Source organism: Falco rusticolus, chromosome 2, assembly GCF_015220075.1.
Source record: "Falco rusticolus isolate bFalRus1 chromosome 2, bFalRus1.pri, whole genome shotgun sequence".
NCBI classification, from domain to species: domain Eukaryota; kingdom Metazoa; phylum Chordata; class Aves; order Falconiformes; family Falconidae; genus Falco; species Falco rusticolus.
Genome location: NC_051188.1, coordinates 75,257,890 through 75,282,431, shown reverse-complemented (window position 1 = coordinate 75,282,431; position 24,542 = coordinate 75,257,890). Strand labels below are relative to the sequence as shown.

General features: G+C 38.2%; 2 protein-coding genes across 10 annotated transcripts in view; one reads left to right on the top strand and one right to left on the bottom strand.

Moving 5' to 3' along the window:
- The window catches only part of ITSN1 (intersectin 1), a 142,101-nt gene extending 141,959 nt beyond the window's left edge, over positions 1 to 142 (bottom strand). Inside the window, exon 1 of the mRNA XM_037376400.1 lies at positions 36 to 142. The gene's annotated coding sequence lies outside the window, so the exon portion shown is untranslated. The remainder of the gene's footprint in view (positions 1 to 35) is intronic.
- CRYZL1 (crystallin zeta like 1) lies at positions 63 to 24,512 on the top strand. 9 transcript variants are annotated; one of them, XM_037376412.1, is made up of 16 exons: positions 418 to 490; positions 1,150 to 1,227; positions 1,577 to 1,648; positions 4,530 to 4,607; positions 5,118 to 5,190; positions 5,829 to 5,873; positions 9,873 to 9,941; positions 11,947 to 12,080; positions 12,896 to 13,007; positions 16,754 to 16,777; positions 17,901 to 17,999; positions 18,761 to 18,882; positions 19,343 to 19,448; positions 21,143 to 21,188; positions 21,874 to 22,016; positions 24,426 to 24,512. In XM_037376412.1, exons 3-15 carry the CDS (start codon positions 1,583 to 1,585, stop codon positions 21,971 to 21,973), a joined length of 1,074 nt encoding a protein of 357 aa, XP_037232309.1. In that variant the 5' UTR covers positions 418 to 490; positions 1,150 to 1,227; positions 1,577 to 1,582; the 3' UTR covers positions 21,974 to 22,016; positions 24,426 to 24,512. The 9 variants fall into 9 exon arrangements, with proteins under 9 accessions (XP_037232305.1, XP_037232309.1, XP_037232310.1 ...); XM_037376408.1 differs by lacking the exons at positions 418 to 490; positions 24,426 to 24,512 and adding an exon at positions 63 to 177 and having other exon boundaries at positions 21,874 to 22,379; XM_037376413.1 differs by lacking the exon at positions 24,426 to 24,512 and having other exon boundaries at positions 16,757 to 16,777; positions 21,874 to 22,379.
- The last annotated feature ends 30 nt before the right edge of the window (positions 24,513 to 24,542 follow it).

The following is a 24,542-nucleotide window of genomic DNA, read 5'->3' as shown; positions in this document are numbered from 1 at the left end:
GCCGCGGGGAGGGGGCGGCCGGGCTCCCTCCTCACCTCCAGCGGGACGCGCCTGCGAGGGGCGGGCGGGTGGCCCCTTTATTGTGCATAAGGGTAACTCAAGGCGGTGTCTCTTCCTTCCCTCACCCCACCGACCCCCCAACCCCCATCGATGTCTCGGCTGCCAGCCCCGCTCTCGGTAGGTCAAACAGGGCGGCAGCTGCCAGGCGCTGCGTCCCTGACGCTGTAGTCCGCCCAGCGGCGCCGCCGCGCAGCCTGCTGGGCCGCGTAGTCTAACACGCTGCCGGGGGCGCCTGCTCCCGCCTCCTCACGTGTACCGAGCGGCAGCCGCCCTAGCCAATCCCGCTCCGCTTTCCTTCTGAGTGGCGGCCTCGGTGGCCAATCACGAGCTCAAGCGGGGCCGCTCTGGACGTCCGAGCTAGGAGTGCGGCGTGGGGGCGGTGCCCGCCCTGTCTGCAGGGCGCTGAGGTGGGAGCGCGGCGGAAGTAACGGTTTGTCATGGCAACTGCCGGTTGCGGCGTGGCGGCGCTGCGTGGGGGTCGCCGGTGCGTCGTCTCGGCTCCGGGGGGCTCTTCCTGCTGGCGGCCCTGAGGCGAAGGAGGCTGGATGTCTCGGGTGGGGTCGGAGCCCCTCAGTTTGGCGTCGTCTCCGCGCAGGTTCCTCCGCGCCTGGCCCTCGGCAGGCACTGAGGAGCTGCTGCGGCGCCGCCGTGTCACGGTGCGGAGGCAGAGGCGGGCGCTGTGAGGCACTGGCTTCTCCTCCCGCGCCGAGCTGCTCTCCGGTGTAATAAACCACCGGAATAATAGCAGTGGGGTGGCGGTGGCACTAACGGAAGCGGGCGCTGGTTGGCAGCTGCCCTCGGGGAACGGGCGGGTGCTGGGGCCGGGGCGCGCCGAGTGCCGGCCGGGGCGGCCGGTACCTGCGGGGCTGCCCGGGGTGGCGCCGGGGCCCGGCCCCGGCTGCGGCTGCTCCACCCGTCTGAAGGGGCGGAGTGCCTCAGGGCGGCCCCTTCAACCCCGGGTGGCCCCTGAGGTGTTAGTGCCGGCTGCGAGAAACAATGGCTGCATGGGTTTCTGCCTCCCTGCTCTGTGCTTTTCTTTTTCCTGCGACTTGGAAAGACCTCTTTTCTTATTTCTGTTCTCTCCAAAAGGCTCTTGTTTGTTGATGACAACATACACCAAGCTGTGAGAGGAGACCAAAAACCCAAGTGGTGATTTTTAGTGAAGTGGTATGTAAGGTTCCTATATCGCCCTTTGCGCTGCCTTTCTTTGAGCTAGTCAAATTGTGTGCCTTCCAGCCTGGGTGGCAAGCAACCCATTTACTGCATTGGGCCACCAACTGGTAAATCCTGCGTATCATTCATTGCCTTTTGCTGTACATCCTCAGTCCCTAGGATTTGCTATGTTATGGTCAACAATACTGATGTAACCTTTGCAGGTAGCACCATATCTTGCCTTTTCTGTTGATCTGGTTTAGAACTTATGTGTTGGAAGGACTTGTAGGCCCTGTGTTGTTTGCAAATGTTTGCTCTATACATACTGCATGTGTTACAGTTTGATTGCTGTGTCTTTTTCCAGATCACTATGAAGGCCTTGTATTGTCAGCAGAATTCACCTGGAGAGGAAATGACATTTGTCTTCCAGGAAAGAGTGAGTTCTGATTGTAATAGCACTGTTAGTCATTTAGTGGGAAAAGAGTGTTGGCTGAATTCCACAAGATAACTGAAACACCTAACTGTTCTGTAGACTTGAAAAAGAACTGGTGTAATCCTTGCACATACAGGCAGGTAAATGAAAGTAGGGGAGGTGTATTTTACCATCATCATGCAGCACTTGGCAAGACCGGTACTAGATTTCCCTGTGCTGTTTTGGTGTCCATATTTTAAAAACAAGTTTTGCAGGCATAGCAAATGAAACCTGGCTTCATATAGATAAAATCTCCTGGTTGGCTTTCCTGGTCACAGAAAAAGTAGAAATGTAGCTTAAGAAATTTATCGTTTGGAGTACTCCTACTGTTATTTTCTTTCCTCTTACATGTTCTTTGCTCTTAGCGAGGACTGAGATCACAGTGCAACATTTTTTTCAGAGGCACTAATAAGTCTCTAGCTACCTATTTTCCTACAGTTTAAAGGAACAACAAGATGACAACTATTTTTCTGTCAAATTTAGCTGAAACTATTGTGCTAAAGAGTCTTTGTCAGTTTGATCTAAACATTAATTGGATAAGTGTGTACACATGAGTTCGTGGCATAAAGCAGGCTATCAGTGACTATACATCGATGCAGTATGGGTGTCTGAACAGTAGATGCAAACCTGTATTCTTAAATCTTTTATAAGTACAAAATAAATTACTATCAATACCTATATATACCTGTGTAATATAGATACCTGGATATACCTATGCATATTACCTATGTAATATAGATACATAAATATACCTATGAGTCACTTATCAAAATGAAACAATATAGTGCTAGTGAGAATCAATCTTGCTTGAGCAGCTGCAAAATCCCAGTAGCGAAGCACATCTATTGAACCGCCTGAAGAGAAGGATGCAAAGACATGGGTGATTTTGATACAACCAAGGTGCATATTCATGGAGCAGTCTTAGATCTACTTAAACTGATTGTGAAATTGTGCTTTTGCTGAAAAGGTTTGTTCACCTTTCAGTGGCACATTTTTGTTCTCTTCGTTGTAATGGTTTTGGGAGTCATGCAGCTATTAGGTGAGATGGATCAGCTTATTTATCCAGGTGAAAACTAGTAATTTCTTGCAGGTTGGTTCACATCATTGTGATGACTCCAGGAGTGCTAGCTCCAACACAAAGGAGAGGATGGGAATGTGTAGATGTTGGCAACAAGTAAGCCAGGCAGTTGTGGTACAGTCTTAGGTAAGGTAAAGCCAATCTTGAAACTGCACTCCTGTGCATAGACTTGCCTATTTAAATCTCTTTAGACAGAAACTAAAGGTGTTAGTTACACTGCAGGTGTCAGTGTAATGACCAGCACTATGGAATCCTCATCTTAAATAGAAATAAATATTGAAAAAACTGAGGGAAAAGAAAGCCAGTTGGCTGAGGAGACCTTAATAGAACAGAAGGTGAATAACGAAAAGTCAGCAGCTTAGATGAAGAATTTCCATAGCAAACCTTCCTTATATGATGCTTGGTCAATTCCTAACAATGACATATTTTAACTGTGAAGGCAGGAACCAGTTAATAGCACAAACATTTCATTGTCTCTTTTTGTTCTTAAGACTTGTATTCTTTTATAAAGAAAAGCAATTTTATTATGTGTATTGTAGCAGTACTTAGGTTCATTGAGCTATGCGTACCAAAAGGATAGTTCTAAAAGACAATATAATCTTAAACTGACATAAATTATGTAAGTTCCTTAGATTCTAACTTTTTTTTTTTTAAACCAGAGATGTGGTATTTGTATAGTTCAACAGTTTAATGGCTCTTCTGTTTTGTGGAACAAAGAGCCAGAACCCACTTTGGTTTGTTTGAGGAGCAGGAGGTCAGTCTAACTGGCAAAATGCCTTGCAGTTTTAAAGGAACAGCATGTATTTAACTCAGCTGGGGTGAGAAAAAGTTCAGCTTAATATTCCTTGGACGGAGGTTACTGTTCATGTTGCTAAGCCTAGGAGAAAAGTAACAACTGTTTCTTGGGAAGAGTTTAAAAAAAAAATCAAAGAAAGCTTACATTCTTACGAATCTTAACTTCAGAAGTAGAAACAAAGTGCTGTTATGACTCTCTGATAGGTGTTTCACTTACAGTTCCAATAGACGTCTACACTGCAGACTACAGTATAACATGGAAATACATTTTTGCCTCCAGTACCTGAGGGAGCTCTTCAAGAGCTGTGTAACGTCAGCAGTCCAGCACTCAATTTGGCTAATTAGATACTTTAAAGTAGCAGTACTCAACTACTTCATTTCAGATATCAATCCCAAAACCAAAAGTTGAAATAGTAAGGGGAAGCTTCATTAGCAGAACACTATGGTATGTGAGGTAGCCATACTTTGTAGGAGTTAACACCAATTCTTATCTGTGCTGTTTCTTTGACATCTGGACTACTTGATTATTTACCTCAGTAAGTTTGTCAGTACAGTATGTCTGACATTTATGTCAAAATTCTCTTAATATTCTCTGTCATCCTTGCAATATAGTTTTAATATTGAAGATCTGTTAGACAGACATTAGGGATAATTACATACTAAAGTTGTTTCAAATAAAGGTGTGATATTTAAGTTGCAGAAAAAAAAACAACAGAAAAATAACGTCAGTGTCTGTTGAGGTTTAGTAAGGTCTAGCAGTCGGTTTGTAATAGTAACATACATGCACTCAGAATGGTGTTGTAAATCCATTGGAGTATCAGTTCCCTTTTCATTGAAAAAAAAATTTTTGTTCTGACTACAACACAATCTAAAACAAAGACTCTGTGGAAAAGTGCTTTCAAGAGTTTGAGGGGATCCTACTAGCACATTCATGTTGCATTATATAATGTAACATCTGCACATTTGTCCTAGGAAGACCTTCCTCCTACGAGAGACAATGATGTGAAAGTACAAGTTAGAGCCTGTGCACTGAGCTGGATAGATACAAAGGTATTTGCTTATTGTTTTTATAAAACCTACAGGTGTTTACAGTTTTTGTTGAAGATCTAAGCCAGGGCATTGGCACAATTCCATTTATGCCATCTGAGGATATAGCTTTACTGCTGAGAAAGAGGGCACAGGATTGATGTGGTATTCTTGCATATCTCTTTAAATAAAAAGCACCTGTAATTCAGTTCCTAACTTACAGAGAAGGATCAGTTGTCATTTGTGAATTTTCTTACAGTAAATCCCTTTTATCTTCCTTTGCATACTGACTTGAAGTCACAGTTTGGCTTGCCTGTTACTAACTCTATTTTTTTATATGCTTCTAAATTTAAATAGGGAAAATCAGTGCAAAGGTTTTAATATTAAATAAGGAACATGTGTACTTTTTTTCCCTGGGTAACATTTTGGTAATGGCCCAACTTTCTTACTGTGAATATCAAACACTGTAAGATGATAATAAATATGCAAATTTTGAACCTTAGTAAGAATGTTGTAACCATTATTTTTGTTTAGCTTCTGTCAGAAATTAAACTGGAGAAGGAGCTTCTACCTGTTGGTCGAGAAATTTCTGGAGTTGTATTGGAAGGTAAGTTAATGTAATTGTCTTGTGAGGGTATGAAGCAAGAATCAAGGTCTAGTAATCCAGAACAAATAAATACTCTTTGTATGCTACACCTTTAATAGTAGGAACTATTTGCTTTCTTAATGAGGCTTCCCCAAGTCAGTAAAATGCTGAAATGAAAGTAAAAAAAGGAACTGGACTGTAATTGCTGCATATCTGTTCAGAGTTTAAAAAAAAATTAAAAATGCATGGCAGCTTTCTAAATAAAATATACTGAGATCTTAAGATATTACCTGCATCCTGCACATGCTATAACCATTTTTAATTTATTTGTAAAAATCATTTGTTGGAATAGTAAAGACAAAATAACACTCAGGAATCTCGGCAATGATTCACTGGCATCTGCACCTTTGATGTGTAGTTTAAAGCCTGGATCTTTCAAACACACATACATGTGTGTACTTGCATGTAAGTGGTTGTGGATGGGATGCCAGAGTTTAGTGAATCAAACATTTGGGTTTGGTATGTGCACATTTAATAGGAAAAAACTTTTTTTTTCAGTAGCAGGGTATATTTTTAGGTTTGTGAGCTAGTAATAAACAGTGCTTTCAAATTTAAAGACTTATCTTCATAACTTCTCCTTTTTATATATTCTTCATGAGTTGGAAGAAAGGTGACCTTCTTTCAGCCGGGTGATGAAGTGGTGGGTAAGTTAATACTTGTTTGCCTTATCAACTAGCACAATTAGCAATATCTTTATAATGAATGGCTGAAGTTATAATCATCGCTAAAGCTACAGTTTGACATATATTTTCAAAGATTCAATTAGTGTCACATGAATAAACTCTTACAAATGAGAGTTCTATTCTAGAAGTGTTTTCGTAAGGAAGCTTTTTGGTATAAGAGTGGAAGTTCAGGTCCCCAGCTAATGTAATCTGTCATATTCCTTATTCATTCACCAAATCCTTATGAATATATCCCTGGGTCCAATTAGCCATTGGAGTGAGTGTTCTAAAGGCAACCATCTGAGTACATACACAATTATTTGTATTTATAACATATCTTAATGTAATTGATAAGTATCTTTTGATTTCTGTGGATGATACAAAATCTAGGCTTACTTCCTGCCTTCTTGAGGATGATATAAAAATATGTTTTTAACTGCTAGTGATGAATCTCTTCTTCAAGCATACTGAAGACTGTTTAGTTTCTTTTAAGTCATCTCAATTCCTGTTTGAGTAAAGAACTCAAGTGTCCTAAATTTAAACATGCAAGTAGATTCACCAGTTCTGCTTGATTTTCTGAGTTGCCAAAAGCAACGCATGTACTCAGGTGTTTTGCTAAATACAAGGCCACATTGAAAAAGAAACAGTTTCAAGCTGCTAGTTTTCCAGAATCTTAATTTTTACTGCACATTAGAGTTCTTGAAAGGGAACTTGTTTCCCCCCTAACTTAACTGCAGGGAGTCTGTGCTTTGTGATTCTGCTATGACATTATTGTCAGAGAAACCCATCAGAAGGGCAAGTGGTAATCACTGTTTGTTTGTAAAACAGACTTTCAGGTCAAAAATCACATGGAAAGTGTTTGGGGGTTTTCTTTTCGTGGTAAAACTTGGGCAGACCTTTCATATCATTAGCTTAAATCTAATGGAATGTGTGGATTATTGTTATTTATTCACCACAGAAGGTGTAGTCCTTAAGTTGGGAATTAATATTCTATTTTATGGGGTACAGAAGTGGCCTTGCTTTGTTATATAAAGTAGAACAGTTACGGCCAGGCATTTCCTGATCTTGCATATGAATTAACTTCAAACTATGAATAGTATCATTACTGTGAACAGTATTGCTCATTTCATTAAATATCTTACTGACATATGCTGCATCTGTTGAATATTTTAAAATAGTATTTGTGTTTCAATCCTTCTGTTGTAGCTGAAGGAATACAGTTTCGGGAAGTGGTTAGGGCAAAAAAAAACGCTTTGAAAATATGTCATGAAAATATGAAAAGACCTGAGAAATCAAAGTTACATTCTAAGTGGCTGTTGGAGGGTTGGATTTTTTTGTGCATTAGGACTTCATTCCATTCTTGTTAGTTCAAATACAGAATAAGTAGTTTGAGTCAGCTGAGCTTCCTCAGAGTAAATCTGACATTAAGGGAACGGAATCTCTACTTCAGTCATAAAGACACAGATGCATTTTGTTTGAGACTTATGTTGTCTGTGTTTTTTTATTCTTGAATACTGATGTTTGCAAATGCAGGTACAGAAAAGTCAGAATTACATGTATGGAAGTAGGAAGATGAAGAAAACAGCATTAAATATTTTTAGCCCTAAAAGAAAGAAACCGCACTTCTTTAAATACTGAAATCTCATAGCATTCCCTTTCAAACAGCTGTTCAATCTTATGTGTCCAATATGGATGCTATAAAGACAGAAGATAGGAGTGAAATATTTCTATTATGCTAAATCTTTCCTAACAAGCACGCTTCCCAGTTACTATTGCTGTAAGTTTATCCACAGTTAATTAATGAGTGGATTTAAAAAGAAAATGAACTATTGCCAAATTATTTGGTTACTTGTGTGCTTAATAACATCAAACTGTCACAAAATGTACTGTATCTCAAGTTATAGTCAGTTTTACTTGTTGCTCTCAGAATCTTTTAGCAATCAATTATGCCATGTTCCTCATTAAAGTAAGTGCAGGGAAAAATATTCTGAGAGTTCACTTGGCCACAAATACTTTGAGACATGAACCTAAATATAAACATACCTGCTTAGATTTAGGTGGTTAGCTAATTCGCATGTCAGTTCTTCCACATGTCCTGTTACTGAATACGTAAATAGTCCAGTGCTTTCCTGGATTTGATTATGTGGAGTATATCTGGCAAGTACGATGAAAAATCTGATTTTGTACTTCTGTCAAATACTTGATGTGTGTAGCATGTATAAAATAAAAGTCTATACTTCATGCTGCGGCTTCCGTAAACGTTATGAGGTATACTAAGAGGCATGGTTCTTTAAGATGCCATGTCTTTCCCTTAGTATAAGGACCATGGTTTTGTGAATGGTTTAGAGACCCTGAAATCAGTGGGAGTTGGCAGCAATGTACAATGACTCCTTGGAGCCTGTCTGGAGTGTTAAGAGATAAAGTGACTTGTTTCTGAACTTTTATGTCTGTCAGGAAAAGGAATGTCTTCATGTATTACTCATTCTGTGTTTTCGTTTTTATATAGTAAGGTGTTAGAATGCAGACTGGTTTAGGTGCCAAGGCTATTTTAGTTTACTATAAGGAAATTTTTCTTAACATTTGAAATACAGTAGTGTATTAATCATAAAAATCTGAATGGTGTTTTAGGACAGAAGAGGTGTTTCTTAGGGATATTCTTTCATACATGCTTGTATTTTGTATGCTAAGTTAAAGGGTTAGGGCAGGGGTCCTCAAACTTTTTAAACGGGGCCAGCGTGTGGATTAAGTGGCAGGCGGTCATCTGCGGCTGCTTAGTTTCCTCCCCCCCAACCCCCGGGGGGAGGGAGGTGGAGTGGGGAGGTTCTGTAAATACCGGGGGCCGGATTGAGGACCCTGAGGGGCTGTATCCGGCCCGCCGGCCATAGTTTGAGGACCCCTGGGTTAGGGCATGACTTAAGTTATGGAAGTAAGAGAGAATTAGTAGTGAGTAAGATAGTAAGAAAGTGTGTTCTGTTCTGAGATTCTTGCCCTTCTTACGTTATTTCATAATTGCACAATAGCTGCTGTAAATAGCTGCTTTAGAATTTTTACTGTTATACTATAGATAAACCCTTGAGAGGTCTGCAGATGTATAAAAGCACTGTAGGATAACCATTTTTTTATAGAAACTATGGAAGACTGGAAATAACAGCTAAATTTCCTGAGGATTTTAAGCCAAAGCCTTTGCTTTGGTCTAAATGGAGTATAAGATTTGGATGGGAGAAGAAAGAAAATGCTGTTTTACTGAGGATAGAGGGTACATATAGTCAGAAGATTGATCAAATACCAGAACCTGCTGTTCATGAATCTCATTCTTTGGCCAGTGGAGGAAATAAGCACTGTTATGAACAGGATGGATTTCTTCTTTTTATTTCTGCCTGTTCTGTTCACTTTCTCTGTTTCCCATGGGTGGGGCTTTTTTCCCTTCGATTCTTCTCTATTCCAACTTTTTAAAAACTTACACCCACACATTCTTCCTTGTTCTTCCTCTGCTTCTTTCTGTCCCTTTATTGCTGCCTTTACTAACAACACATGTACAGGCATCAGGATGGAAGAGTAGGAGTTATCTGCAGCACAGCTTGGTCTGTGTCCGTCTGCAATATGGTAGCTCAATTTTATTCTTTGTTAATCATGGCCCAGAGTAGAAACAGGAGCACTCATCAGAGGGAGAGCAGTGTGAAATGAGTTCAGACACGACCTGACAAAAATTAAGCATGCCAGTAGCAAAAAACACTCAGTAGTGTCCCCATTCTTTCTTTCCCCCAACCCCAAAATGCTGTTTGGAGCACCTTTGGAACTATCTTGTGCACTGTGCCCATGGAGATTACAGGCTGTTACCTTGCCAAGTTTTCTTAATTTGTCATAAACCTGAGAAGAGGGCAACTGAACCACAGACCAAGTGGGAATAGCCATTTCATTAGGAGCTTGTTTGTAGCATATGCTTCTTTGAAATTAAAGTCTATGCTCAATTGTTTTTTTCAGGAATTTTGCCCCTGGATTCTGAAGAGTCAGGTCTTTGTGAAGTTATTCTAGTTCATGAGCATTATTTGGGTACGTAGTTCATATATTTTACTAATTTTTGTATTTACTATATCTTCAGACTTCAGCTTTTCTAATAGGCAGCTAATTAACTTGGACCTCTGGGCAAACTTGTTCTTTATAGCTTGTTCTGAAAATATATATATATATATACACATATATATTCAGACATTCTGTTTACTTAACCTGTTCATAGAAGCTTTGAATACTGTGTACTCTCAAGGGCTTTTTCTTTGCTGTTACTGTTTAATGGGTTATGTTTTGCCTGCACCACACAACCACCACCACCCCCTTCCGTTGTTGTTGCTTCATTGTCTTTCTACTTTTTCCTCATTTCATCTCTCACAAAACTAAATGAGGAAAAAGGCAACTTTTTCCTCATTTTGACTCAATCCAGGAGCATCAGTTGTGACCAGACTAACAGATGGGATAAAATTAGCAGACTAGAAGCTGGAGAAAAGAACTTTCAGGGTATGAGAATCAGGGAAAACCTGGCATTGAAACATTCTTTTCAATTGGGAGTTTCCAGTTTGCCCTTTCTGGCCATAGAGTGCTTTAATATGTAGAATACTACATTTTGGAATCTCTGTGCCTCTCCCAGTAGTTCATTGTGTTACTTGGAGTAAACTACTCTTTTGCTCAAATGAAACTCATTTGTATTGTGTTTCTGTGACTGTCCATGAATTCAGCCTGTGTAGTTATGAGGTGACTGCTTCAGATTTGTTTATACCAAAACTGAATATCTAATTCTATTGCATAAAATATGATAAAATATCCTCTCCGTGTATTTTTAATATATATGAGAAGTAAACGAGTATTATTTATATTGACTTGTTTGAAGGTGAAATCTTCCTGACAGTTTTTGCAAACTAAGTCATGGACTCATGGAGAAAGAAAAAATAAGGCTTATTCTTTCTAACACTTACAAGTACAAATCAAGCAAAATGAAATCTAGAGGTCTCTGCTGCCTTATCACTAGTTACAGTAACTATAGGCAGTAAATATCTCTGACTTTATATTACCTGCAGTAGCTTACTTCGTACTAAGTAGTATGAAGTGGCACACAAAGTGATGACCCCTAGAATTCATTTGCAGCACACTGATAAATGATTGCATTGCTTATGTTGTTTTATAGCTTCCCTGATTCAAGCTAAACTGCCAATTCTTATGCTTAAAGGGACAGACCAAACTTTTCCAGTCTTTCCTTTCTAGTGTGCCTCAAGAGGATTGCGCTTACTTACTGTGGTTCTGTGCTAGACTTTCAGCTGGGCTGTGATGATTTTCTAGCTTAATATCAAGGTCTATGCTAAATCATGTAAATGGCTTACATTAAAAATGGTGTTTGAGCTTCTGATTTCTAGTTAACAGAATACTTCATTAACATTACCTCCCTTTTAAGCCCATGAATCAAATGGGAAAACAAGTGTCTTCTATGTAGAGACAACAGAAAACGGATGACAAATAATGTTATCTTGATCTTTATCTCTCTTAAAATGTTGTATAACCTTCTGAAGCTGTTCATACCAATGGATTATGAAGTAGAAGATTCTAATTTATAGAGAAAGAGAATAAGCAACTCATGGGTTGGAACCCACGTTGTGTGTTCTTGTCAGAATTATCTTGGTGAAAAGGAGAAGAGCTCTTCAGATCTTTTCTGTCAGGAGGTTATGGTAGGGAGTGTGTGTCTCTTTTTTTATACTTTTATACAGTTTAAATACTGTATTTGTATTTGAACTTGCTCACAAGAATGGTGCAGAAGTAAACTGATTATTCTTGCAATAATTGCTTTTTCCATTTTGACTCTATGTAGCTGACCTAACACTGCCATGAGCCACAACATTGGAGTATTGCCTGTGTGAACTAGATTATAATTACACCTGTAGACTATTTGATTTGTATAATTTTCTTTCGTTTTAGAAATTGGTGAAGTCTAAAAAATAGTGAAATGTCAGGGGCTTGCTGCTATTTTTTTCCCCATCTGTTTTGTTTGTTTATTTGTTTTTTCCCCTAAACTTAGTTCGTAAACCAGAAAAAGTTTGTTGGGTTGAAGCAGCCGGGACTGTTCGTGATGGTGTCCGAGCATACACAGCTTTACACTACCTTTCCCAAGTCTCTCCTGGAAAAACTGTCCTTGTAATGGATGGAGCAAGTGTAGGTAACAACTGTGCAGTAATAATTTCAGAACAGAAAGATTACCTCTGCCATAAATAACTGTCTTATCACCAGAACAATTGGATTTCTTACAACATGCTACACTTAAGTCTTGTATTTTATTCCTGGCAGCACCCTTATGCTTATATGGATTAATAGGAAGGGCCCTCCCACGTAAGATACTGAGCCAAGAATACAGTCCTTTACATGTTGTGCGGGTAGTGGAGAGAGGTGATTCTTTTCTGGTGTTTTACATTGACATAGTTCTACCTTAAGCCCTCAGGTATAACTGGAGGAAAGTGCCTTGATTTTCTTATTCCTTTCCCACCACTGCTTTTTAACTTCTCTTAGATATAAATAATTTCATTTGCATTACTGCAGTCTTTATTGCTAATGAAGATGTGGAGCTTGCCCTAGCCAAGATTCGTTAATGTAAATGTGGCTGGGGCTTTTTCCTTGGTAGCACTTCTTCCTTCAACAAGCAAGCCCCCAAGCTCCAAGTTACAATTGCAGTTATGGTGCTTGCATTATTGAAAGTAGAATCTGAGCTCTTTTGTTGAAAAGGAGAACTAGTTAATTACTAAAAGTTTGTTCAGAGCTTCCCAGTTAATGAAAAGACTTTTTTTGGCTTTACTTAGAGCAGAAGCAGATCTGTGAATATCCAAATCCTTGGTTCAGATGTGTTTTGTTGAAGGACTAAGTTTATTTCTGGATACTCTCCTGAGTTCTCCTGAATGTCCCTTGCAATATAATCTTTCTTAATTGGCATCACGTTGTTGCTGTAAATAAATTCATCTACCTTTTTTCCTCTGCAGCCTTTTGGTACAATAGCTATTCAATTAGCACAACATAGAGGAGCTAAAGTAATCTCTACTGCATACAGTCTTGAAGATAAGCAATACCTGGAGAGGCTTAGACCTCCTGTGGGTAAGTTACATTCTTCAGTGCTAAAGTTTACACTAAGGAGTGTCTCAAAATATTTTTTTTTCTTTTTAGAGATGTATTTCAGTAGCTGAAAACTGAAATACAAATCTGTAAATAGTCTAAATAGTTTTAAAACTTGCTCTGTACTCCATAGGTATTTAATTTCTGGTTTAGGTGTATTTAATGGCATTTTTATTCTTCATTTAAATTGTTGCAATTTAATTGACTGTCTCTTGGTACTTTCCAATAGTGCTTGAGTACTGGCTTTTGGCCCAACTACTCAAGATGTCTCTTCATTTTATAAAACTGTTGCTTGTGAACAAGAAAGCATTACTAAATCACCAATATATCACAGTATGTGATCTAGGTACCTGAGAAAGAGTTCAGGTGTAATCACATACTTGAGATAACAGTATTCATCAGACTCAAATTAGTTCTAATAGTATTTTGTCAAGCTGTGTGGCAGCCCAGTTTCAAGTACTGTCATAACTAGCTGGATGTCCAAATGCTCTTCATTTTTCTATTTCCTAAATGAGCTTTGCATTAGACTTAATACTTGCATTTATCTATGACTTCTTCCATCTCTTTGATACTTAAGTCTTTGGGGATTTTTCCCTGGAAGTAACAATGCTGTTTGGACTGTGGCAAAGTACTCTATGTTGAAGCTACTAGCATCTTTCCCAATCAAACATTTTCTTATTTCAGTGTTGCAAAGTGGAGGAAAGTAGAATATTTCTTTATTATTTTAAAATAAAGGATGGCATTGCAAAGTCCTGTTTTATTGCAGTCTGTGAACTTTGCTGTACAGTGAACAAAAGGATAAAACCAGTGTCTGATATTTCCTCCTCAAAATGCAAAGACTGTCACAGTATAATCATCAAGTTTATTTTTCAGTGTGTTATTTTTTTATTGTCATTCAAAGAAGTATATGTAAGAGTAGCTGGGTCTCTTGTAAGACTGCCTTTGTGGGAGAAATAATTGTGTAGTCGTTATCACATCTACATATATTACAGTCATATCAGCCAAAATATATATGCATTAAGATGAGATCTGATTAAAAAGATAATGTCAAAGTTAACTGTCTGTGACTCTGACTCCTTTCTCCTTTGTTATTTTGCATAGTAATATTGTTAGCAATCTTGGCTTTCCAAATTGAGAACTAGAGCAGTTTTCAAATCTCTCTTGATCTTGGTGACTCACTAAAACCAGGCATTGCTGATATGCAGGTGCACATAGTATTGTCCTTGTGTTCTCCCGGCTGACTCAAGAATAGTAAACTAGCAGAGGGATGAAATAAGCCAGAGAGCTGCTCTTTAGACACAGAGAGAACAGAGTTCTTGTGAATTTTGATTCCTTTCTGGCTCCCAAGAACAGAACTGGCAGTGGAAGCACAGAGACAACACAGTGTGCATGTGCATTCTGGGGCTGCACGTTCACACACATCTGCAGTGCTGGGGAGTGATTCACTTCCAGCCTACCAAGTGAGTATTTAGCTCTTCAGTAGTGGCTTTGCAGTGCTGATAATGCAGCAGGAAGTGGAGTGTCGTGCAGAGAGGTTATTACACAAGAGCAGGGAGAAAGGCGTTTCTTCTGCTGCCTGAACTTAATGATCTTCAACAGGGAACTGCAAAGTGTTGTGTTGGGAACGTAATCATTACTTCTAAGACGTGGCAGGCTTATTTCTCTAGATTTTTATATTGTCTCCACAAAAAAAGCTGGTTTTCTGTTTTCTTATTTCAAAAGTCTTTGTTTAGCGTATAAGTAGACATTACAGACATAAGAACATAAAGCATTTTTGTGAATGCGGCTGATGCGTAGAGATTTGTTATGCCAGCTGTTACAGGGTGAAGGGAGTAAATACAAAAGACCTAAAACTTCACTTTGTAATGTTTTATGGGTATATTTTGCAAAGGATATGAAAACTTAACTATTAGCTAAGAAAGGACTTTGCAATTAATGTTATTCCTGTCAGCACATATGCCAAGGAACCCAAAGTCATATTTATATTTACTTTTTGGTGCTGTTTTGAAGTTATATGAATGTTAATACAAATAAATGCACTAAGTAAACCAAGTGTAGTTAGCTATATCTAAGCTGGTTTCTAATGTCTATGGGTGTAGGTTTTTTCAATTTTGTACTTGTTTAGTGGGTTTTGTTTAGTTTTTTTATCAGTTGTCACTGAGCAGCAATTTGTGTTATCAGTGTATGGCATAACTAGCTGCTTCATAAAATAGCTGAAATAGCCATCTCTTGCACTGAAAAGGCCATTGCTTATATGGGGGGGGAAAATTTAATTGCAACCTCAAATAAAGAGCTATCACCTGGGTACAGCACTAAAAAGAGAAAACAGGGTTAAAACAAAAAGCCACTGATTTTGCATTTTCGGGTTTTTCATTGTTGTTGGGAAGTTGTGGGATTTTTTTGGTTGTTTTGTGTTTTGTTGTGTTTTGGTTTTTAATAAATATGATTCCAGTGCCTGAAGTAGAAGTTCTTGTTAATGTTTAAGGATTCATATTCAGACCAACAGCATGGGGTCTTTGCATATCTTCAGTAATCTCTGGAGTAAATATAATAATAATATGAAGGAGGGGATTATAACAAATTTTGAAATTTTAATGCCCACATTTCAAACTAGAGACAGACTATTATATAAACAATGGGATGAGTTTCTGTTAGAGAACAGAAGAAAAAAATAGATATATTTCTCCCGTTCTCTAGATTACCTCATTTTTTTTTGTTTGAGGTTTTCTGGGGTTTGGGGTTTTGGGTTTTTTTTGGTTTTTTGGTTTCTTGTGGGTTTTTTATTCTTCAAAACCAATGCAGAGCTTTCAGTGGATACATTGCTGGTAAGAACTCATCAGTGATCTCATGGCTTTTGAGCATATTCAACAAACCAAATAGCAGATCTTTTGTATGACAGTTTTTAAAATTTTGTAGCTGAATTTACTGCGTAAGAGTAAACTCTGGTAGCTGTGGAAATACTGGTATTTCTACTTCTCACCAAGAGTGAAAGGAGAGAGAAACCGAAGCCTTTTTGCCGATCAGAATAATGTTACTTTAGAAGTTGTGCAAGTCACAGAAGAAGAAACTGAACTAATTTACAAATGTTTTGTGAGAAATTTTGAATAAATGACAAAGGGTTATATAAAATTATAATTTGATGCTCTGCCTTTTCCACAGTGGAGAGAAATTGTTACAGGAATTTGCTAGGAAAGAAAGTGAAGAGGATTTTTAAGAGTACTGTAATAACTATTGTATTAAGTAGCAAAACTGGAAATGTTTGCTAAAGAGAAGATAGTCAAACTGATTATACTGTTGCCTTTCTTTTTGATAGTCAGGCTTTGAGTCTATTAAATCAGGATTATTCTCAAAAAGTAAAACTATTTGCAGAAATTTTATACCATGTCAAATTGCCCTCTTAAGAAAAACCTTTTAACTTTTTGACTGAAGAAACTAATAAGAAAAGGATATTATGGGATTTTATTTGCATATAGGGAATATGACTATCATTATTAATTTAATGTGACATCTCTATTAAATTGCAACCGTGTGTGTTCTCTTTAGCCAGATAATTTGACTTCAGTGAAAAAATTAAATGGTTGACCTAGGAATCTGAATGCATCTTGTGATTTGATTGGAAGGAAAAAAAAAAAAAAACCAACCCCAAAGCATTAACTGAGTATTTCTTCTTAATGACCATTTTCTTGCAATTTTTCTTCTCTCCTTCTTTCCCTGCGATTGAACTCAAGAAGGTATACGGCAGCCTTTAGTGGGTAAGTACACATTGCAAATTTGAGTTTAATCTGTTATGCTTTGGAAATATGACTTCAGATTTATTTGACATTATTTCAGTTACCGTTTTGTTGAGAAGTCTTTGGCCTCTTTAGTTTCTAAATGTTTATTCTACCTCGTAATTATGAAACAAAGCTAAAACCCGTAGCTACTACTTCCCTGCCCTAGTTATTCCTGAGTCTGTGATTTATCTTTATAACCATCTATAAATATATCATCACAGATACAAGAAGAAAATGTATTAGTGACTTCAGAACTATTTCAAGAACAGATGTAAATACTTCTGTCTAACTATTTAATGATGCAGAGAGCCATTTAGAGGTTAAAAACATCATGTAGAAAGTAATACAAGTTTATCTGGGCTGTGGATTAATAACAAGGTTACTAAGCATTCTTTTAAAGAAAAAAATGGATTTGACTTGCTGGAATCATAAGAAAATTCAAGTCAGTGCCTCATAATTCACTGAATTTGTGTTTTTACATGTTAACTTCTGACTTGCACTGGGAGACAGAGCTCCATGTCAGGGAGAATAGGTTTTTGTTTCCCTCGATGTGGAACTAAGAGAAAGGCTCTGCAAGGGACTGGAAGGAAGTGGTTATTTCTATGTCAAGTAAGGGAAGAAAGCTATGCTTGGAAAACTCTCCCAATACATGACTGCTATGGTTATTTGATTGGTAATTGCAAAGTAGGGAGATGTGAAATAATGTGTCTTCTTATGTTTTGGCCACTCTTTTTTTGCTTCAGTAACATGGCTAGTCACTCCAGAACTTGCTAGTTTTGAAGGTGCTTTCGGAAAAGTAGAATAGTAAAGAATGAACTTTACAGAAGGATTTCTAATCCTTACAGTGGCATAGTTTATCCTTTTTGGCCTACACAGACTTGTCAGTTTTAGTTCTGCATCAGTATAAAGTTCATACATATTTTTTGGTGTTGATCTTGCACTGCATTGGAAAATTAAAAAAACCCTGACTATTGGCTAGGTTTTTTGACTTAGCTGCAAACTTGCTTATGTAATACTTCCAGAAACGAGAAACTCTCTGTTCAGTTCTGCATCTAAGCTCTACATTTGTATTGTGGTTAACCAAATGTACTGCTCTTTCTAGCTCGGGTGATAGATGTGTCAAATGGGAAGATAGATGTGGCAGAAAGCTGCTTGGAAGAAACTGGGGGCCTGGGAGTGGATATTGTTTTAGATGCTGGAGGTATGTAATTGGAAGAAAATCTGGTCTTCAGAGCACCATTGGGGGGGGAGTTTATTATTATTTCTAGGTAATATAGGTGAAGGATCATCACCTCAAAAGATAACATTTAGTTGCTTGTTCGCATGCAATTTTATGTATCTATCTGTTCAATAGATCTCCTCAAGGAAGATCTTTTTAAGATCTCCTCATGTCACCCTCTAGTGGAAGCATCTAATACTGTTAGTCATCTGCTAAATTTATCTGAAATTTTCCTGTTTAAAACTGAAAAGAAACAATGTGTTTGAAGAGTAGAGCTGTGACATCAATGTTACATCAATTACGGTACCTTATTTTAATATAAAAATTATGCCGTAATAGCCAGTACTATCAACCTGTATTCTCAAACAATCATAATAGTCGTAAACTCTGAAGTTACTATTTTTAGCTGAAGTAACTGAGGAACTTCTTAAAGTTCTGCTGAATTAAAAGAAATATATATTGAATTTCCTAAATCTTCTACTTGAAGATTTACTTGAAGATCTACTTTCCTAAATCTTCTCATGTGACCAACAGCAAAATTTAGTTGTAGTGCTGTTCCAAACAGCCACCTTTCGTTGTGTGTATTCATATGCATACATTGCAACTTGTTTGTATCTGAAGACATAGGACTGTGAAGAATCCCAAGATAATGTGGGTTTCAGTACAGGAAGAGATGGATTTTTCATTCTGAATAGAGTTTTCTTCTGAGCTCAAATTAAATTTCTTCTCCCTGCTTCCCCCAGTGAAATTATATAGTGCTGAAGATGAATCAACTTCAAAATCACAGTTTCTGCCTCATAAGCATGATATCATTACCCTTCTTGGTGTTGGGGGACACTGGATAACAACAGAAAAAAATCTTCAGGTAAAGATCTTGTGTGAGTAAGGTTAGTTTGCACCACCGTATATTTATGGATGTGTCTGTGAGCTTCTGCTGTGGCCAAATGGTTCCTCACTGTTAAACAGTATCAGTTTTAAATAAAAAATTTCACATCCAGAAAATGGGAAGTATACAGCATTAATACTAAATGTTTTTATTTTCCTTTTGGACAGTTTTGGGGCTCTCTTCTCTGAGATGATAGTAAGTTATGTTAATAGCCTGGCTGTACTGCCAAATTTTAAAGGACCTATTTTGTCTAGCTTGGGGTATTAACCTGTTTGACAAGACAGAAAAATACTTAAAGCTGTAAATATTACAAGTTCGCTAAGTTTTAATGGACAGGAGATGGTTTTTTGTTTGTTTTAACCATCTATATAAAATAACCATTAAACCTTTATTTTTGGGTAGGAAAATGTAAATAACATTTTTCTTCTATTTGTTTAAGCTGGATCCTCCAGATAGCCGTTCCTTGTTTCTTAAAGGAGCCACAGTCTCCTTTCTGAATGATGAGATATGGAACTTGTCCAATATACAGCAAGGGAAGTATCTCTATATCCTTTCGATGGACATTTTGAATACTGACAGCTAATGTATGGAAATGCAACTGAGAAACCAACTAATAAAATTGTTCTTTTCTACTCAGTTATGTAACCACAGGCTCAAAGGTCAGCATGGTTAAGCATACAGCATAACTAAAATGTAACATGCACTCATGTTTTATTTAAGCTAGTCTCCACATGCCTTCTAAATACATGTCTACATACTTCGTTAAAAGCAGTGCTGAAACAGAAAAAACACATTCTGGAGAAAATGCAGTGTTTTGGTTCAAGACTGAACCAATTAATTGAAGATTTAATTCTTCTAAGTTTTTATATTATGCATTTGACGTCTGGGGAATTATTTTTTGTTCTTTTGGGCAGTAGATGGATCATCTGTAAATCTTAATGCTATTGGTTTAACCATAAAAGTTACAATATTTTGGCTTCATAACCTCTTCATCATTTGCAATGTTACATACATAAAATTTATTGAGCAAATATGTGGGTGTGGGAAGAGGAATGCCTCCTTCATTATTTGCATTACCTACATTTGGTCTTAGCAGCTAGACTCTGAGCTTTGTACTAGTGTGACAGTTTTCCGTGGACCACTTCAGGTAATGGAAGGTTTGTCTGTTTATGGCTTTAAGGACTCTCCCTGTTCTCTACTGCACTGCAGATCGAGATCTGCTGAATCACTTTTGCAGTTTAACAGAACAGCAGAGGCAGGTGAGGATTAAGTCATTATACTTGTGAAACGACTAACTGTGCTGCCAGGAAGTCCTCCCCTCCTCCACTGAACTGCAAAGTAGATTAGGCAAGGTCAGGAATACTAAGGAAATATTTATGGGATGCAGGTTATCATGAATCATTGTATAGTTTGGTATTTTGGTTGAATGCTTACTGAGTAGTTGTCCACATAAAAAGTAAGCTGACTAAACAAGTAAGATTCTTCTGTTGTCTCCTGGGGTATCTCTAATAACAACAGCATGTTTTAGCACAACAGGCTTTAAAGTTGAAAGGAAAAATCTGGTTTGATTTGTTTTTGGTTTTTTTTTAATCTGTATATCTTGTGAAATTCTTGAGCATATGGCATTAATATCATCTGAAGAAATCACAAGGGTGACCACTTTCAAAATTAATTGAGCTTCAAATATTAACCAGATTGCTCTTAAAATGAAGGAATGTTATTTTTTAGGTTTCATGTAAAGAGACTAAATACAGCCTCATCTGTTGCATTGACATGAATGCTAGTCAGTAACGCAAAGATCCCTTACAGATGCACAGTAGTGCTCCAAGAATTTACAGTCTCAGCTGTATTCCCAACTTTGTTTTGATTTTTACTTGAGATGTCTGTCTGAATGGTAGGGATAGTTAACTGGTACTGAAGTCTGTCATCATCATTCTGTACAAAAAATACAATTACCATTCTCACTGATTAATGTTGTACTAGTGTGGGCTGCACTTGTTGATCTTAACCCTTTTGCCTTATTTTTCTAAATTCCATTTTTCATATTTCATTTCTACTTACTGATGCAGGAAAGGACATTTTTGATATATATAAAAGTGCATAAATCTGATCTAAAGATTGAAATTAAGGTTAATTTTCATTTTGCATAATGTATCAGTACAGGGCTATTGCCAGCAAACGTGATTATAGAAGGATTTATCTGTAAATACATTGTTACCTTGACAATCCTTTTAGATACCCATCTTAGAAGATGTCATGGAGAAATTATCAAGTAGCATTTTCAGGTGAGAGATGTGATTATTATTGTTTTTTAATTATTATTGTTTATTTACATTTCTAATGTTGAATGAAAAAAATTATTGCGAGCACTGTGCTACAAATTTCTATTGGGATGCTTAGGAAAAGATGTTTCACAGTTTCTGTGGAACTGTTTATGGTTTATTTCTGTTTTTAATATAGCAGGCTAAGCACAAGGAAATTTGCTAACTCCACGATTATGCTGTATGTCAAAATTTAATAGAGGCAGCACATTCTTTTCTTGGTGGAGGAAGAGCATATATCTGGCTGCTCAGCAGTGTATCTGAGAAACGGTGTTGGCTGTAAAAGATGGTACTGTCTAATACTCCGCTAAGAGTGACAGCTTCACTAGATACGAAGATTCCCATAATAATGTGGGAATGGAAGATCCTTTCTCTAATGCAGGATAGCTGTACTGCTGTTGAGCAAAAACCTCACCATCTGGGTGGTTTTTTCCTCCCATAAGAAGGGGATCTTTTAATTAACTTCTGTTTCCTGTTTGCTGTAGGGCTCTTCCCTTGTTCTGTGAACGAAGCAAAGCTGTAGAAGTTTTATTCTGTTTAAAGAGTAAAGTTTACATACTGAAAGTAAAGTCTATAGCAGTAGTCCTGCAATATTTCTGTTTATCTGAGCATGCTCACCAGATGCTTCTGACATACTGTTCCATTTTAGGCCTCAACTGGATGAACCGATCCCATTGTATGAAGCCAAGGTTTCTATGGAAATAGTTCAGAAGAATCAAGCAAGAAAAAGACAAGTCATCCAGTTCTGACACAAAATTTTCTGATTTCTAAGCCTGTGGAAGACAAAGAAACGTAATGTATTTGAAAACTAAATTAGTGTACATTTTCAAATAGTTCTGTAACCAGAATTTAAAGATCTTTGTACCTCAACACAAATGGTTTCTGAAGCTCCGGTGACTTCAGGGTTGGGGTTTTTTTGATCCACTTGAGCAGAATGTTCCCATCAGCAACTTCTAAAGAAGCAGTCTTGACTTAGAAATTTTGTCTGCCCTGCCTCAATTACAAATGTCAGTAGCATCTACAGGCAAACTCAGTTGCTGTTGTTTTTCAACTGTAAGAAATTAAAGGAAAAAAAATAATTTTCTGGTGTTTTTTATTAGTCCTCCCTTCTCCAGCCCCCCTACCAATAGTCACCTTTACGTTTTTGTTTTTGACTGCATTGAAACTGAGTGCTCTCTGCCATACTCTTAAAGTATTTAATCCACATTTTAAATTGTTATTTAATTGAAAGACAGGCGAAACCATCAGAATTGGCAAGGATGCTAGAGGGGAAGGATAAGGTACTGACTGTAGGAGTTCTGCCCCCAAGCTGATTTTCTTCATTTTAGCAACCAGGCAGTAAACCTAGTAAATCTAGAGTCCATAAGCCAATACGATCATGTCATTGAGATGTTTGAGGCACTTTATGTATCTTGTTACTGTAATGTTATCTTTGAAATCTTTCCAGTAAGACCTTCCTACACTCTGCACTTCCACTTCCCCTTTTCCAACCTCAGTCCTATGCCTAGCACGGCTCAAATCTGTTTATCCAACATTCTCTATTACTGACATCTGCAAATCAGCAGGAGGGAAGGAACTGCTGTTTTTCTTTCTTCAAAGCATGTGGCTTCAAACTTGCTCTTACTTGAGAGCAAAAATATTTCTATTCAGCTGTGCTATTCATTTTCACTGTGTGGATGGCTCAAACAGATACTAACACTTTAAACCAGTGTAAGAAGTTGGAATATTTGAGTGCAAATAGATTATTTAGAAGCATGATTAATCTATCTTCTGTTATTCAGAGAACTTGTAGTAGGTTCTTGATAAATGATACAAGGGAAGCATATAAAAGCATGAGTAAATCTTACTTTACTACTAATGTGATGTAATGCAGCCTTGAAGATAAGCAGTGCTATTATGTGTGTACACACACATACGAAGCATGTGAATCTTCTTAGTTAGCTGAAGCCTTGTACCCAACTGCTTATTTTTTACTGATTATGTTCATTTTAGCTGAAATGTTTGCAAAATGAAGTCGATCAGAGCAAAGAAAATAGGTTAAAAAATAAGGTTTAATAAAACAGAAACAACCACTGACAAAACTGCAAAAGTAAGATTTTTCTCGTACAGTTTTTATTTTATGAGATCTTTTGTCAGTAGCTGTGTTGCTCCTAACTACATGTATAAATGCCTTTTGAACCCTGTGGTACTATAGACCACTTCAGCAATAGCTAGCCTTAGTTTAAGTCTTTCAGCTGGCTCAAGTTATGAAGCAAATGTCTCTGCACGGTTGGGTGTTAAGTGGCCTATGGGTGCATTTAGCTGCCTGAGATGTCTCAGCATTTTGTAATGCTCTTCAATGATGCTAGCTTTAGGTTTGTATGTGCTTGAACAGGAAGGATTCACGAGGCTGCCTAAGCAATTACTTCCTCTTTCCTACATCCCCTGACGAAAGAAAGCAGAAACTAGTTTTGAATGTGAGCAAGGCTTCCCGGCTGTGGGGGTAAAGGCTGCCAGCTACTTGCCTGTTCCTTCATAGCTTGGACAAGGCACATGTGCATCGCTGTTACCTGTACACTGCTGTGAGAGCCCAGTGGAAGGCTGCCTGTGGTTTGTCATAGTGCTAATAATGTCGAGAGGCATGCCAGGAGCTGCACCAGCTGAGGCTTTTGACCAGGTTTTGCTGAGGATGCTTCTGCTCTGGTGAGCTCAAGCCCTGCACAACCAGAATGTGCGGGTAATGTGGGTTGCTATTAAGGGCAGCCACACGTCTTCAAAAACAGCACTGTGTCTAAATTAGTGCTGTAATCCATCATTGCTTTATTTAATGGCCTTCAGAGCTGTTTTGGCAAGGATAATCTGTCTAGGATGGGCTGAAAACTACTGCCTGTTTTTTGGTGGTGAGAGGATGGGCTTTCTGCAGTTGTCTGAAGTAAAATCCTGCAGCATGGGCCCTAGCCAGTGCCATGAATCGCAGTCAGAACTAGTCTTCTACCCCCAACACACACGGAGTGTGTTTAGTCTCACGTTTCACACAACTGGAACCGCGTTCTACTATCTCCACAGGTGATTTTTGTCCTGGTGCAGCCATGCGGCGATCTCAATACCCGTCTTGAGAAATTCAGGCTGGTTTCAGAATGGACTCCGAAATCTATTTGTGGGTTTTCGCGGTAACGCTTTTTTTTTTTTTTTTTTTTTTTTTTTTCTCCCCTCACTTACTAGCCAACGCGGGGCGGAGAGCGGTGTCAGGCGAGCTGCCGAAGGAGCCCGCCCCACCTCACGGAAACGTCGCTTCAGACGCCCCGGGGCCGGCAGAAATGGCGGCGGCCGCGTTACCTC

Excerpts from the sequence above, each read along its gene's own strand:
- CRYZL1 (XM_037376412.1), top strand. The coding sequence starts at position 1,583 with ATGAAGGCCTTGTATTGTCAGCAGAATTCACCTGGAGAGGAAATGACA. Across the intron at positions 1,649-4,529 it reads CATTTGTCTTCCAGGAAAGA|GAAGACCTTCCTCCTACGAG; the intron begins GTGAGTTCTGAT and ends CATTTGTCCTAG. Across the intron at positions 18,883-19,342 it reads CAACAGAAAAAAATCTTCAG|CTGGATCCTCCAGATAGCCG; the intron begins GTAAAGATCTTG and ends TATTTGTTTAAG.